This window comes from Erythrolamprus reginae, chromosome 3 (assembly GCF_031021105.1).
Source record: "Erythrolamprus reginae isolate rEryReg1 chromosome 3, rEryReg1.hap1, whole genome shotgun sequence".
NCBI classification, from domain to species: Eukaryota; Metazoa; Chordata; class Lepidosauria; order Squamata; family Dipsadidae; genus Erythrolamprus; species Erythrolamprus reginae.
This window is the reverse complement of record NC_091952.1, coordinates 9,657,218-9,672,989: the sequence shown is the minus strand read 5'-3', so window position 1 is coordinate 9,672,989 and position 15,772 is coordinate 9,657,218. Positions and strand designations below refer to the sequence as shown.

Sequence of the window (15,772 nt, the reverse complement as noted above, 5' to 3'; positions counted from 1 at the left end):
TTCTCTGTGATGCTAGCCTTGGAGGTCCTCAATAAAACATAAAACTTAGCAGGAAAGACTTAATGAACTCAACCTGTATAGTCTGGAGTACAGAAGGGAAAGTGGGGACATGATCAAAACATATAAATGTGTTAAAGGGTTAAATAAGGTCCAGGAGGGAAGTGTGTTTTAATAGGAAAGTGAACACAAGAACAAGGGGGCACAATCTGAGGTTAGTTGGGGGAAAGATTAGAAGTAACATGAGAAAATATGATTTGACTGAAAGAGTAGTAGATGCTTGGAACAAACTTCCAGCAGATGTGGTTGGTAAATCCACAGTCACTGAATTTAAACATGCCTGGGATAAACATCTATCCATCCTAAGATAAAAATTAACCTGATCCTACGTAGCTTCTGCTCTGGCAATCTCACACTACTCACAAGAGCCTACAAAACTTTTGCCAGACCCATCCTTGAATACAGTTCATCTGTCTGGAACCCATACCACATCTCGGACATCAACACCCTTGAAAATGTCCAAAGATACTTCACCAGAAGAGCCCTTCACTCCTCCACTCGAAACAGAATACCTTACGAAAGCAGACTATCAATCCTTGGTCTTGAAAGCTTAGAACTATGACGCCTAAAACACGACCTAAGTATTGCCCACAAGATCATATGCTGCAACGTTCTACCTGTCAATGACCACTTCAGCTTCAATCGCAACAACACAAGAGCACGCAACAGATTCAAACTTAATATTAACCGCTCCAAACTTGCCTGTAAAAAATATGACTTCAGCAACCGAGTTATCGAAGCATGGAACTCATTACCGGATTCAGTAGTGTCAACCCCTAACCCCCAACATTTTTCCCTTAGACTCTCCACGATTGACCTCTCCAGGTTCCTTAGAGGTCAGTAAGGGGCGTGCATAAGTGCACCAGTGTGCCTTCCGTCCCCTGTCCAACTGTCTCTCCTTATCTCATTTATCTTTTCTTCCTTTCAAATTTATTCACCTATATTTTTATATCTTTTCTTCTATTCTTTTCTTTATTTATATTATTACATATCTATTCTCTTCAATGTGTATTATGTATTAGACTAACTAACTAACTAACTAACTAACTAACTAACTAAACAAACAAACAAACAAACAAACAAATAAATACAGGGAATGGTATAAGGGCAGACTAGATGGACCATGAGGTCTTTTTCTGCCGTCAATATTCTACGTTTCTATAAATACGGTGGCAAACAAAGAACCTTCACCCTCACGGTAATCTATGAATGTGCTAGGAACGGAGCAACCTTTCATCTTCTCCAATCAATCATTGGCATAATGGCAAAACATTCTATTGTCATCCTGACACACACAGCCATCACACAATTGCCGGAAGGACTAGAAACTGTCAGGGACAAACCAGGTGGCTTCCAGATGTGCTCCATCTGCACAACTACAGTATCCCTAAGTGGAGTACATCTGGAAAGAAAACAAGTGGAGAGAAGGCTGCAGGCCAAGCCCCAGGGTGGGGTCGCGGGGGGGATAATCAAAACTTTAGCCAGGAACTCCCTGGAATCGGGCCAAATGCTTATGATCTCACTCAGAAAATTGGGAGTGGTGGAAAGGAGAAACGTTCAGACCCAAGAATTTGAGCCAATTGTTTAGAATGATCGAATAACCAGAGTCGGAAGGGGAACTTATTTTATTTATTTATTTATTTTATTTATTAGATTTGTATGCCGCCCCTCTCCGAAGACTCGGGGCGGCTCACAACTGTAATAAAAAACAGTATAATAATGGAACAAATCTAATAATAAAAGTTACATAAAAAAACCCCAACAATTAAAAGCCATACAACACATACATACCAAACATAAAATATAAGAAAACCTGGGGGAGATGTCTCAGTTCCCCCATGCCTGGCGATATAGGTGGGTCTTGAGTAACTTGCGAAAGACATGGAGGGTGGGGGCCGTTCTAATCTCTGGGGGGAGTTGATTCCAGAGGGTCGGGGCCACCACAGAGAACGCTCTTCCCCTGGGGTCCGCCAAACGACATTGTTTGGTTGATGGGACTCGGAGAAGGCCAACTCTGTGGGACCTTATCGGCCGCTGGGATTCGTGCGGTAGGAGGCAGTTCCAGAGGTATTCTGGTCCAATGCCATGAAGGGCTTTAAAGGTCATTACCAACACTTTGAATTGTGACCGGAAACCGATCGGCAGCCAGTGTAGGCCACGGAGTGTTGTAGAAACATGGGCAAATCTAGGAAGCCCCATGATAGCTCTCGCGGCCGCATTCTGCATGATCTGAAGTTTCCAAACACTTTTCAAAGGTAGCCCCATGAAGAGAGCGTTGCAGTAATCGAACCTTGAGGTGACAAGGGCATGAGCGACTGTGAGCAATGACTCCCTGTCCAAATAGGGCCACAACTGATGCACCAGGCGAACCTGGGCAAACGCCCTCCTCGCCACAGCCGAAAAATTGTGTTCCAATGTTAGCTGTGGATTGAGGAGGATGCCCAAGTTGTGAACCCTCTCTGAGGGGGTCAATAATTCCCCCCGCCCAGGGTAATGGATGGACAGATGGGATTGTCCTTGGGAGGCAAAACCCACAGCCACTCCGTCTTGTCTGGACTGAATTTGAGCTTGTTGACACCCATCCAGACCCCAACAGCCTCCAGGCACCGGCACATCACTTCCACTGCTTCATTGACTGGACATGGGGTGGAGGTCTTGTAGTCCAACCCCCTGTTCAGGCAGGGTTTCCTCTATCATTGAAGACAATCTCTTCTTAAATATCTCCAGTGGGACATGATCAAAACATTTACATATGTTAAAGGGTTAAATAAGGTTCAGGAGGGAAGTATTTTTAATAGGAAAGTGAAGACAAGAATAAGGGGACACAATCTGAGGTTAGTTGGGGGAAAGATCAGAAGCAAGGTGAGAAAATATTATTTTACCAAAAGAGTCGTAGTTGCTTGGAACAAACTTCCAGCAGACATGGTTGGTAAATCCACAGTCACTGAATTTAAACATTCCTGGGATGAACATATGTGTGTATGTTTGCTTTTAATAATGGAGTTTTTAGTGTTTTTTAAATTATTAGATTTGTTTTTACATTGTCTTTATTATTGCTGTGAGCCGCCCCGAGTCTACGGAGAGGGGCGACATACAAATCTAATAAATAAATAAATAAATAAATAAGTAAATAAACAAACAAACAAACAAACAAACAAACATATATCCATCCTAAGATAAAATACAGGAAATAGTATATGGGCAGACTAAGGTCTTTTTCTGCCGTCAATCTTCTATGTTTTTATGTGTTGGACCACCCATAACGTCTGGAGTCAAGTCTTTCCACTCATTGACCGTTCAAATTATCAGGAAGTTTCACCTTAGTTCTGTTCTGTATGGGTCCCTCCAGAAGCAAACACCAACCCAAAAGAGAAGCCAGGCACACTGGTAAAAAGCAAAGGCAGTTTATATAATTCAAAGCAAACACAGGTAACAGAAAATGTCCTTACAAACAGGAACACGCTGGAACGTCAAAGATGTTTCACGAAGGCCATGAAGTAAAACAGGATTCTTGCTGTCAAAAACAGCGCTGGAGATAACAAACATACGCCTCCCCCAAGTCTTCCAGACTTCTAGGCCACAAGCCAAGATCCGAGACGCCGAGAAGCAAAGCAGGATCACAGAACTTCCAGTTGATAACGCTCCACATGGCTTCAAGGGCTGGCCTGCCTTTTAAACCCTGCTGAGGAGAACCACACCCAAACCCAGCTGTTGCCAATTCAGTGATGCCAATACCTTTCTAATTGGTCCCGTCTCTGAGCTGCACGTCGCTGTCTCATGTCAATTATAGCCTGTGCTTCCTCATCCAATGAGTCCAGGCTAGTGGCTGGGGAGAGCCCCCCCCCCCGGGGCTCTCAGGCTGCTCTCCCTCATCCTCTTCCTGACTTTCCTCTCCCCCGTCTGCCTGTTCCTCCCCCTCCTGTTCACTGTCCTCCTCCTCCGGGCATGGATCCAGCAGAGACACAGCCGGTCCCTGAGGAGCCTCAGGCTGAATCACAACAAGTTCTAGGTATGTTTGTTTGTTTATTCTCATTTGAAAGGCCGGCTGCTCTCAGCAGCAGGCCGGGATTTGCGTCGGGGCCAGATGAACACGGCACCTGACATTTGGCTCCAAGGGGCAGCGCTGCAGCGCGAGATCATCCGTTGGCCCCTGCGCGTCGCGGCAGGGGCAGAGGAGACGAGGGAGCCCTATTTAAGGGCCAACACGCTGCCCAGGCCCTCCTTTCCACCTTTCACCACCCCAAAAGAAGGACACCCGCATGCCCTCCTCTAAATCCAGGGTGTCTGTTGGCCCCTGCACTTCGCTGCTATCGCAAAACTGCTATCATGTCTCCCCTGGTCCTTCTTTTCATCAAATTAGACCTACCCAGTTCCTGCAACCGTTCTTCATATGTTTTAGCCTCCAGTCCCCTAATCATCTTTGTTGCTCTTCTCTGCACTCTCTCTGCATAGTTTTTGGGGTGTCTTTTTTTCTCATTAAGACAAAGGGAGGGACCAGGTTTCTACACCGATGGCAGCTGCAGGAAGAGAAGCAGACTCATGTTTCAAAATGATTTGTCTGCCCTCAATACCCATAAGCATTCTTTTCTTTTTCCATTTTTTTTGAAGGAAAAGCATTCCCAAAGTCCTTTGTCTAGTATCTTGGATACCAAGGATCTCTCACGCTTGTCAAACCCCTGCTACAACAATTACTGGGGGGGTTGGGAAAGTGGGGGTGGAAACACCCACCTCAGAGCACTAAATCAAATGATGAAGTTAAAGCTGTTAGGGGACAAAGAGCAACTCTAACACGAAACAATGCCATGGCCCTTTCTTTCTTTCTTTTGTTCTTTCTTTCTTTCTTTCTTTCTCTCTCTCTCTCTCTCTCTCGCTCGCTTTCTCTCTCTTTGCTTTCTCTCTTTCTTTCTTTCTTTCTTTCTTTCCTTTTTTCTTTCTTTTTATTTCCTTTCTCTCACTCTCTCTTTACTTTTTTTCTTTCTTTCTTTCTTTTGTTTGTTCTTTCTTTCTTTCCTTCTTTCTTTCTCTCTCTCTTTCTTTCTTTCTCTCTCTTGCTTTCTTTCCTTTTTTCTTTCTTTCCTCTCCCTTTCTTTTTTTCTCTCTCTCTCTTTCTTTCTTTCTTTCCTTCTTTTTCTCTTTCCTTTTCTTTCCTCCTCTTTCTTGTTTTCCCTTTCTTTCTTTTCCTTTCTTTTCCCCTTTCTTTCTTTCCCCTCCATTTCTTTCTTTTCTTTCTTTCTCTCTCTCTTTCTTTCTTTCCTTCTTTCTCTCTTTCTTTCTTTCCTTTTCTTTCTTTCTTTCATTCTTTTGTTTTCCCTTTCCCTCATTTCCTTTCTTGCTTTTCTTTTCCCCCTTTTCCCTTCCTTTTCCTTCCTTCCTTCCTCCCTCCCTCCTTTTCTCTCTTCTTCCTTCCTTCCTTCCTTCCTTTGAATCAAGCCTCCCATTTTGTACAATGGGAAATGTAGAGGTTTCGTTCATTCTTCTGGATTGAATGGCTATTGGTCAAAATAGTTCATTTCTTTAATAAAATGCATTTGAATCGACACCGGACATCAAGCCAAGATCGGATTGGTTTGATTTTGACAGGGATCCACCCAGTCACTGTGGATTTTGGAGAGCTTTGTTTTTTAAAAGGCTTAGTTAGTATGTTTATTTACATAAACTCAGCCCATTGTAGCTTATTCAGCGAAACAGACAAAATATGGATTAGGACAATATTTGTAGCCACGTTTTCTTCTTCACAACTTTGTATAGTTTACAATTCCTTCAAATTTTATATGCAGATGAAAATTCACTTGCATCCTTTTGAATTAAAAGGCTCCAGTTTGAAGTTACAGGTAATCCTCAACTTACAATAGCATTTAGATGTACAGTGGTACCTCTGCTTACGAACTTAATTAGTTCCGTGACCAGGTACTTAAGTAGGAAGTACTTGTAGGAAGGAGCAATTTTTCCCACAGGAATCAATGTAAAAGCAAATAATGGGTGCGATTGGGGAAACCACAGGGAGGGTGGAGGCCTTATTTCCTCCCAGAAGATTCCTAGAGAGGCCCCACAGAGGCTTCTCCACAACTTTTCTGGCCCTGTTTCCTCCCAGGAGATTCCTAAAGAGGCCCCACGGAGGCTTCTCCCTGCCTTTTCTGGCCCTGTTTCCTCCCAGGAGATTCCTAGAGAGGCCCCACGGAGGCTTCTACCTGCCTTTTCCATTTACAGTTTCGGAGGCTCGTGTTTACCCATCTAGATCAAGGAAAATCCATTGATGCAATTTATATTGACTTTTGCAAAGCCTTCCATTCAGTGGTCCACAACAAACTACTCCTAAAACTCAAATCCTATGGCATCTCAGGATTCCTCCACAGCTGGATTACTGCATTCCTGTCAAACAGGCAACAAGTTGTCAAAATTGGAAGTGCCATTTCCACCCCCGTCCCTGTCAAAAGTGGCGTTCCCCAAGGCAGCGTACTAGGACCTACTCTATTCATTCTCTACATCAACGACCTCTGTGATCATATCACAAGCAACTGTGTTCTTTTCGCCGACGATTTAAAACTTTTCAACACCACAGACAACACATCTACTCTCCAAAAAGACCTCGACTTTGTCTCAGATTGGTCTAACACCTGACAACTTCAAATATCAACCAGCAAATGCTCTACCCTCCACATCGGCAAAAAGAATCCGAACCTCATATATAAACTTAATAAACAAAATCTCACAGCCAACCCCCACTCAGTAAATAACCTTGGAATACTAATATCAAATGACCTAAGTGCTAAAGCCCACTGCAACAATATCACCAAAAAGGCTTCTAGAGTTGTTAACCTGATCCTACGCAGCTTCTGCTCTGGCAATCTCACACTACTCACCAGAGCCTACCAAACATTTGCCAGACCCATCCTTGAATACAGCTCATCTGTCTGGAACCCATACCTTATCTCGGACATCAACACCCTAGAAAATGTCCAAAGATACTTCACCAGAAGAGCCGTTCACTCCTCCACTCGAAACAAAATACCCTACGAAACTAGACTCACTATCCTGGGTCTAGAAAGCTTAGAACTATGACGCCTAAAACACGATCTAATTATTGCCCACAAGATCATATGCTGCAATGTTCTACCTGTCGATGAATACTTCAGCTTCAATCGCAAAAAAACCAGAGAGCACACAACAGATTCAAACTTAATATTAACAGTTCCAAACTTGGCTATAAAAAATATGACTTCAGCAATCGAGTTGTTGAAGCGTGGAACTCATTACCTGACTCTGTAGTGTCAACCCCTAGCCCCCAACATTTTTCCCTTAGACTATCCATGATTGACCTCTCCAGGTTCCTAAGAGGTCAGTAAGGGGTGTACATAAGTGCACCAGTGCGCCTTCCGTCCCCTGTCCTATAGTCTCTCCTTTATCTTTTCTTCCTTTCATATATCTTCTCCTCTATTTTTATATCTTTTCTTCTATCCTTTTCTTTATATATACAGTGATCCCCCGCTCTTTGCGAGGGTTCCGTTCCAGGACCCCCCGCAACGAGCGGGTTTTCGCGAAGTAGCGCTGCGGAAGTAAAAACACCCTCTGCGCATGTGCAGAGGGTGTTTTTACTTCCGCAGCGCTAGCGAGGAGCCTAAGATTGGGGGCGGCGCGGGTGTTTTAAAACATCCCCGCCGACATGAGGGGCTCGCTAGCACACCCCCAAACCCGGGTTGGGGGTTCGGGGGTGTACTAGCGAGCCTCCCATGTCGGCGGGGATGTTTTAAAACACCCGCGCGACTTTCCAATGAGTCCCGAAGACAAACGCGTTGTCTTCGGGACTCATTGGAAAGTCGCACGGGTGTTTTAAAACATCCCCGCCGACATGGGAGGCTCGCTAGCACACCCCCGAGCCCCCAACCCGGGTTTGGGGGGTGCTAGGAAGCTCCCATTGTTGGCGGAGACCTTTTAAAACACTCGCGCGGCTTCCAAACCGAGTCCTGGAAGCCGCGCGAGTGTTTTAAAAGGTCTCCGCCAACAATGGGAGCTTCCTACCACCCCCCAAACCCGGGTTGGGGGCTCGGGGGGGGGGTGCTAGGAAGCTCCCATTGTTGGCGGAGACCTTTTAAAACACTCGCGCGGCTTCCAAACCGAGTCCTGGAAGCCGCGCGAGTGTTTTAAAAGGTCTCCGCCAACAATGGGAGCTTCCTACCACCCCCCAAACCCGGGTTGGGGGCTCGGGGGGGTGCTAGGAAGCTCCCATTGTTGGCGGAGACCTTTTAAAACACTCGCGCGGCTTCCAAACCGAGTCCTGGAAGCCGCGCGAGTGTTTTAAAAGGTCTCCGCCAACAATGGGAGCTTCCTACCACCCCCCAAACCCGGGTTGGGGGCTCGGGGGGGGTGCTAGGAAGCTCCCATTGTTGGCGGAGACCTTTTAAAACACTTGCGCGGCTTCCAAACCGAGTCCTGGAAGCCGCGCGAGTGTTTTAAAAGGTCTCCGCCAACAATGGGAGCTTCCTACCACCCCCCAAACCCGGGTTGGGGGTCCGGGGGGCGCTGTCTCTCGGCGCTTTCGTGCTGAGTCCGGGAGCGAACTCGCTCCCCGACTCAGCTGGAAAGCGCCGAGAGACAGCGTGGACAGGCCCGTTCCTTGGCGCTGTCTCTCGGGGCTTTCCAGCTGAGTCGGGGAGCGAGTTCGCTCCCGGACTCAGCACGAAAGCCCCGAGTGACAGCGCCAAGGAACGGGCCTGTCCACGCTGTCTCTCGGGGCTTTCGTGCTGAGTCGGGGAGCGAGTTCGCTCCCGGACTCAGCACGAAAGCCCCGAGAGACAGCGCCAAGGAACGGGCCTGTCCACGCTGTCTCTCGGGGCTTTCGTGCTGAGTCGGGGAGCGAGTTCGCTCCCGGACTCAGCACGAAAGCCCCGAGAGACAGCGCCAAGGAACGGGCCTGTCCACGCTGTCTCTCGGGGCTTTCGTGCTGAGTCGGGGAGCGAGTTCGCTCCCGGACTCAGCACGAAAGCCCCGAGTGACAGCGCCAAGGAACGGGCCTGTCCACGCTGTCTCTCGGCGCTTTCCAGCTGAGTCGGGGAGCGAGTTCGCTCCCGGACTCAGCTGGAAAGCGCCGAGAGACAGCGTGGACAGGCCCGTGCGGCGAGAATGAACGGCGTGGGCGGGCGAAGGGCGGGCGGCAGCGAGGAGTTTGCGTGGGCGGTGGGGAAACTCCTCGCTGACGCCAGCAAGAGGGGGAAGACCCAGGGAAGCCGCTGCCATCTACGCATGCGTGCCCGGCACGCATGCGTAGATGGTATTTTTGACTTCCGGGTTGAAAAATAGCGAAGTACCCTATTCGCAATGGTTGGGGACGCAATAAACGGGGGATCACTGTATTACTACTTCTCTATTCTCTTCAATGGGTATTGTGTATTGGACAAAATAAATAAATGAAAAATGAAAAATAAAAATAAAATTCCAAGTGTGGTTGTACCAAAGTACTGTAGAGAGGAATAATTAACTGCAAGCAATTGGAACTGTGGCAAGAAAGGTTATGAAATGGGGTGAAAAACAAATGTCTCACTTAGAAACATAAATTTTGGGCTCTAGTGTGATTGTACATTAAGGACAACTTTGTATACCGGCCATTTCTAGAACCACAAATCTATCTAATGAGCAAAACCCAAAATCAAACTTTTATATTTTTTCTCACCTCATTCCCACCCCCACCCCCACTTTTTTGGTTGAGAGTTTCCCTAAAACCTCAGGGGTCTCCAACATTGGCAATTTTAAGACTTGTGGACTTCAACTCATCTGGCTGAGGAATTCTGGGAGTTGAAGTCCACAAGTCTTAAAATCGCCGAGGTTGGAGAACAGCAGGATGGAGAGCAGACGTTGCCCTTTTAAAAAGGGAAAGATCCTGATTCCCACCAGAAATGGACAGAGACAAGAGACCCTCTGGCCACCAACTACAATTGAAAAACAGCCAAATCTTTGTTTCTCCCAGATCCCCAAGTAGGAAGAACGCCTAAAGGGAGAGAGAGAGAGAAAAATTCTTTCCAGAAATCTGCTGTTCCAGACCATCTATAAACAAGTATCCACTGCTCTGAATTTCCAGTCTCTAATGTTATGTGTGCCTTTCTCTCTCTCTCTCTCTCTCTCTCTCTCTCTCTCTCTCTCTCTGTGTGTGTGTGTGTGTGTTTTTGTGTGTGTGTGTGTGTGTGTGTGTGTGTGTGCGCGCGCGTGTGTTTAAGTTGTTTGTTTCTAGCTGGCCAAGATCCCAGGCATTTAGCCAAGCGCATGTTGTACAATCTAGCAGCATTTAAAAAAAAAAAAATTAACACACTCAGTGGAGTTTTATACATTGCTCAGGATAAATTATGACCCTTGGCAAAATCCCATTTTAGCTCTTCTCCGGGAATGCAAACGAAAGTCCAACAGTTCGCAGGGCATTGACAGAAAAAAGGACCGCCCTGTTTGAAAACACAAAACCCCAAAGATTTTTTTTTTAAAAGTCCAATACAGCTGAATAACTAAGCCTTTTCCAAGACAAAAGGGGGACAGATTTGAATTGCTAGCCCCTCCTTGAGCTTGGGGTTGAGAGGGTGGGGGGGAAGAGAGAGAGAAAAAGAGAAAGAGCAAAAGAGAAAAGAAAGACACAGAAAGGAGAAATAAACACAAAAAGAGAGAGAGAGAGAAAAGAGAAAAGAGAAGAGAGAAGAGAGAGAGATAGCACAAAAGAGAAAGAGCAAAAGAGAAAGAGGGAAAGACACAGAAGGGAGAAATAAACACAGAAAGAGACAGAGAAAAAAAGAGAAGACACAGAAGAGAGAAAGAGAGAGAGAGAAAGAGCAAAAGAGAGAAGGAAACACCAGAAAGAGAGAGAGAGAGAGAAGGGAGGCAGAAGAGGGAGAAAGAGAAAGGGAGAAGAGGAGAGAGGGGAAAGAGAAGAGAGAGGGGGGGAAAAGATAGGAAAAGGAGAAAGAAACAGAGAGAGTGAGAGAGAGAAAGGAGAGAGAGAAAGCAAGAGAAGAGAGGAAGGGAGAGAGAGAGAGAGAGAGAGAAAGAAAGAAAGAAAGAAAGAAAGAAAGAAAGAAAGCACTTCCAAAATATCCCCATATATGTAATCACAATAAGATAGGTAGAAAAAAAAAAGTAAGCAGTTATTTGGTTGGCTCTATGTACTATTTGCAAAAAAAAAGAAAAAGTAGGGAGGTTGGAAATAAATTTGGCAACTTCGAGTCCTTTGTTTGGCTGTGTGCATTTTCTTGCTTTAGCTTTCTTCGAGGGCAGGGTATTAATTTGCCCGCCCTCTATTCATTTGCCTTCCTTCTAATTTGCACCAGAAGCACAAAGCTTTTTCCCTAAACAATGGAGAGTCCAAAATTATCCTCCTTGAGAGTTACTGGAGGCGAATGCGAAATGAGCCCTAAATTAAAAAAAAGGTGGCTGGAATATTTTGGCAATGACCCAGAATCTAGGGAGAAGTTGACCCCTATTTGAAAGTTTCCAAAGGGTATTTATTACGCACTCTACTGGTAGGGTTGAGGTGGGATTCCCCACCTGCCCCCACCCTGCCCCATTAACCCAATGTTTTAAAAAAATGAATTAATGGAAAATGCAATGGCAATGGCAAAATTTCAGAACTGACCTTCGGCTGGCAGAGAGAACAATGATTGACCTGGGCTAAGTCCACATTGAATTATGTGGGAGACATAAACACACATTGCTTGTCTGCAAGCTATAATCCCACTTTTTCAAATCCATCTGGACAAGCTATGGATTGGCATCCATTGTTAAGGAATCTCTCCATGCCAACCTTACAAAATAAACTGAAAAAAAGATTGGTCATGTAGAGCAGTGTTTCCCAACCTTGGCAACTTGAAGATATTTGGACTTCAACTCCCAGAATTCCCCAGCCAGCGAATGCTGGCTGGAGAATTCTGGGAGTTGAAGTCCAAATATCTTCAAGTTGCCAAGGTTGGGAAACACTGATGTAAAGAACATGTTTTGAGATGACTATTTTGCTCATATTTATTCTATTCTATTCTATTCTATTCCTAATTCTATTCCTTATTCGTTCTATTCCTTATTCTATTCTTAATCCTATTCTATTCTATTCTACTCCTAATTCTATTCCTAATTCTATTCCTTATTTTATTCTATTCTATTTCTTATTCTATTTTTAATCCTATTCTATTCTATTCTGTTCTGTTCTGTTCTATTCTTCCATTCCATTCCATTCCATTCCTTTCCATTCCATTCCATTCTATTCTATTCTATTCTATTCCGCTGGCTGGGGAATTCTGGAAGTTGAAGTGTTTCCCAACCTTGGCAACTTGAAGATATTTGGAATGCTGGCTGGAGAATTCTGGGAGTTGAAGTCCAAATATCTTCAAGTTGCCAAGGTTGGGAAACACTGATGTAAAGAACATGTTTTGAGATGACTATTTTGCTCATATTTATTCTATTCTATTCTATTCCTAATTCTATTCCTTATTCGTTCTATTCCTTATTCTATTCTTAATCCTATTCTATTCTATTCTACTCCTAATTCTATTCCTAATTCTATTCCTTATTTTATTCTATTCTATTTCTTATTCTATTTTAATCCTATTCTATTCTATTCTGTTCTGTTCTATTCTTCCATTCCATTCCATTCCTTTCCTTTCCTTTCCATTCCATTCCATTCCATTCTATTCTATTTCTTATTCTATTCTATTCTATTCTTCCATTCCATTCTATTCTTCCATTCCATTCCATTCTATTCCATTCCATTCTATTTTATTCTAAACCCTATTCTTTGAAAGCCCTCAACAGACTATCCCACTTGAAACATTTCTTAACCACACAACTCTTTTCCAAGGCAAAGCTGTGCACCCCGAGTCTGGAACTCCCCCAGATTATTCCACAGTTCACTTCCACAGTGGTTTCCCAGGCCCCAAGGGAAAACACACAGCTGGTGTACAGTTCAATCAATTTGATTTCCATCTGTTTCCTCTAACTAAATTGGAACCCTAGCATAGTCTTTTTTTTAAAGATAATCCTCAAGGTTTTTTTTTTAGATCGCTTTTTGGATGCTCAAGCCAATTTGAATGAGTTCAGGGGGAGTTTGGTTTCAATCTGTCATTCACAGAATAGAGAGAAAAAGGTGGGACGCCCCATCCCAAAGTCTTAGGATCAATGAAACAAACCAACAAAAAATATGATTTAAGAAAAGAATAGAATAGAAACAGAAACTATAATAGAATAGAAAATATGGAATGGAACAGAACGGAACAGACAAGACCAGACCAGAACAGAACAGAACAGAATAGGAATTTTTCATTGGCCAACTGTGATTGGACACACAAAGAATTTGTTGCATATGCTCTCAGTGTACATAAAAGAAAAAGATACATATGTCAAGAATCATGTGTTACAACACTTAATGATTGTCATAGGGGTCAAACAAGCAATCAGGAAACAATCAATATTAATAAAAATCTTAGGATACAAGCAGCAAGTTACAGTCATACAGTCCTAAGTGGGAGGAAAAGGGTGATAGGAATGATGAGAAAAAACTAGTAGTAATAGTAGTGCAGACTTTAGTACCCAGAATGCGCGTTGAGGTTTTTCTCTAAGACTCCCCAAACTCAGCGGGGGCAGAAGAAATCCAAGCTGGGTTACCCTTTCAACGCAACGCTTCCGAAGGACGCACCAGCCGCATTCACACGAGGCGATTGAACTCAGGCTTAATATTAACCGTGATCAGTCGGCGGGGTGGGGGAGGAATTCAGGCGCGATGCGAACCCAGCTTTCCCACAGTAACTGAATGTAAACATGCCTGGGATAAACATAGATCCACCCTAAGATGAGATACAGGAAATAACATAAGGGCAGACTAGATGGACCAGGAGGTCTTTTTCTGCCGCCAATCTTCTGTGTTGCTATGTTACCCCGGGACGCTGCAACCGTCATAAATGCGAGTCGCTTGTCCCCACCAGACTCGTTTAAGGACCGACGGCCAATTCATTTGCACTCGAGGAAATCCCCCCGGGATGTCGCGCGAAACCTCCAAACCCACGAAAGAATCCCGGGCATCACTCGACGTGGGAGAAAGACTCGCCAATCGGAAAAAAAGACAGGCAAGCCCTCTCCGGGGCACTTTTGCAACGGAGGCGGCGGCGGCGGTAAGGGGTTCGAATCCCGAAGAGGATGGGAAGGGGCATGCATAAGTGCACCAGCCGCCCCGAGTCTTCGGAAAGGGGCGGCATACAAATCTAATAAACTATAACTATAGCTAACCAGCGTGCCTTCCGTCAGCTGTCCTAATGTTTCTTTTTATTGTTTACCAGTATCATATATATGGATATGATTATATCTTTACATACCCCCAATATGTACTTGACAAAACAAAAATAAATAAATAAGGAAATAAACAAACAAACAAACCAACAAACAACTATAACTAACTAACTAACCAAACAAACAAACAAACAAACAAACAAACAAACAAACAAACAAACAAACAAACAAACAAACAAACAAACAAACAAACAAACAAACAAACAAACAAACAAACAAACAAACAAACAAACAAACAAACAAACAAACAAACAAACAAACAAACAAACAAACAAACAAACAAACAAACAAACAAACAAACAAACAAACAAACAAACAAACAAACAAACAAACAAACAAACAAACAAACAAACAAACAAACAAATACATAAATAAATAAATAAATAAATAAATAAATAAATAAATAAACAAGCGTTGTTCCCCGCGCGCCTGCGGAACGCGCGGCCCCAGGAGCCTCCGAGAGTCCCTTCGACCGTCAGCAAAACTTACCAGCTGTAAAGTGCAGAGGAAGATCAAAGTGCAGCGCCCGGTGCAGCATCCCATCTTGGCTTTTTTTGTGTGTGTCCTCCCGCCCGCCTGGACTCGGGAGGGGACCGACCCCAAGCGCGGATTTCACCGAGCTGCGCCCGTGAGAGCCACCATCGCTCCGGCGGGGCTCCGGCGTCGGCTCGGCCGGGGGAAACGGCCGCAGCGAGGCTCTCTTGGCTGGCTAGGGAACCAGCCGAGGCTGCGCTCCGCTAAACAGCTGCCGGGGACGCTTTGGGGAGGGGAGGGCTCCGCTCGCAAACTCGGATGAAAGAGGGAGGGAGAGAAGGAGGGTTGGGTAGGTGGGCGAGGGTGGGCGAGCGCTTCTTAAAAGGGCGACGCCGGCTACGGGTGGGCCTCACCGCCGGAGAGAACAGATGAGCCAGAGTTGGAAGGGACCCTCGGAGATCATCTAGTCCCACGGGTCACCGACCTGCGCTGGGGGTCCTCGAGGAAAATTGTGGGAGAAATCTTGGCCCCCTGGGACAGACATATGGCCGAGAGCGATTGATCCAGTCCAGGATGAAGGGAAGGGAAGGAAAGGGAAGGAGCAGAGAGAAAGAGGCAGAGGAGAGGAAGAGAAGGAAAGAAGGAAAGGGAAAGGAAGGAGAGGAAGAGAAGAGGAAATGAAAGAGAAGGAAAAGAAAGGGAACAGAAAGGAAGGAGAGGAGAGGGAAAGGGAAAGAAAGGAAAGGAAAGGAAAAAGAGGAAGAGAAGAAGAGAGGTAAGAGAAGGAAAAGAAAGGAAAGGGAAAGGGAAAAGAGAGGAGAGGGAAAGTGAAGGGAAGGGAAGGAAAGAGGAAGAAAAGGAAAGGTAAAGGAAGGAGAGGAGAGGAAGAAGAGGAAGAGAAGAGAAAAGGAAAGATAAGGAAAAGAAAGGAAAGGGAACAGAA

General features: G+C 45.0%; 1 protein-coding gene across 1 annotated transcript in view; it reads right to left on the bottom strand.

The window, feature by feature from the left end:
• NKAIN4 (sodium/potassium transporting ATPase interacting 4) overlaps positions 1-15,111 on the bottom strand; it is a 128,358-nt gene extending 113,247 nt beyond the window's left edge. Inside the window, exon 1 of the mRNA XM_070744451.1 lies at positions 14,845-15,111. Coding sequence (XP_070600552.1) covers positions 14,845-14,898 — 54 coding nt within the window. The 5' untranslated portion in view covers positions 14,899-15,111. The remainder of the gene's footprint in view (positions 1-14,844) is intronic.
• Between the last annotated feature and the right edge of the window lie 661 nt (positions 15,112-15,772).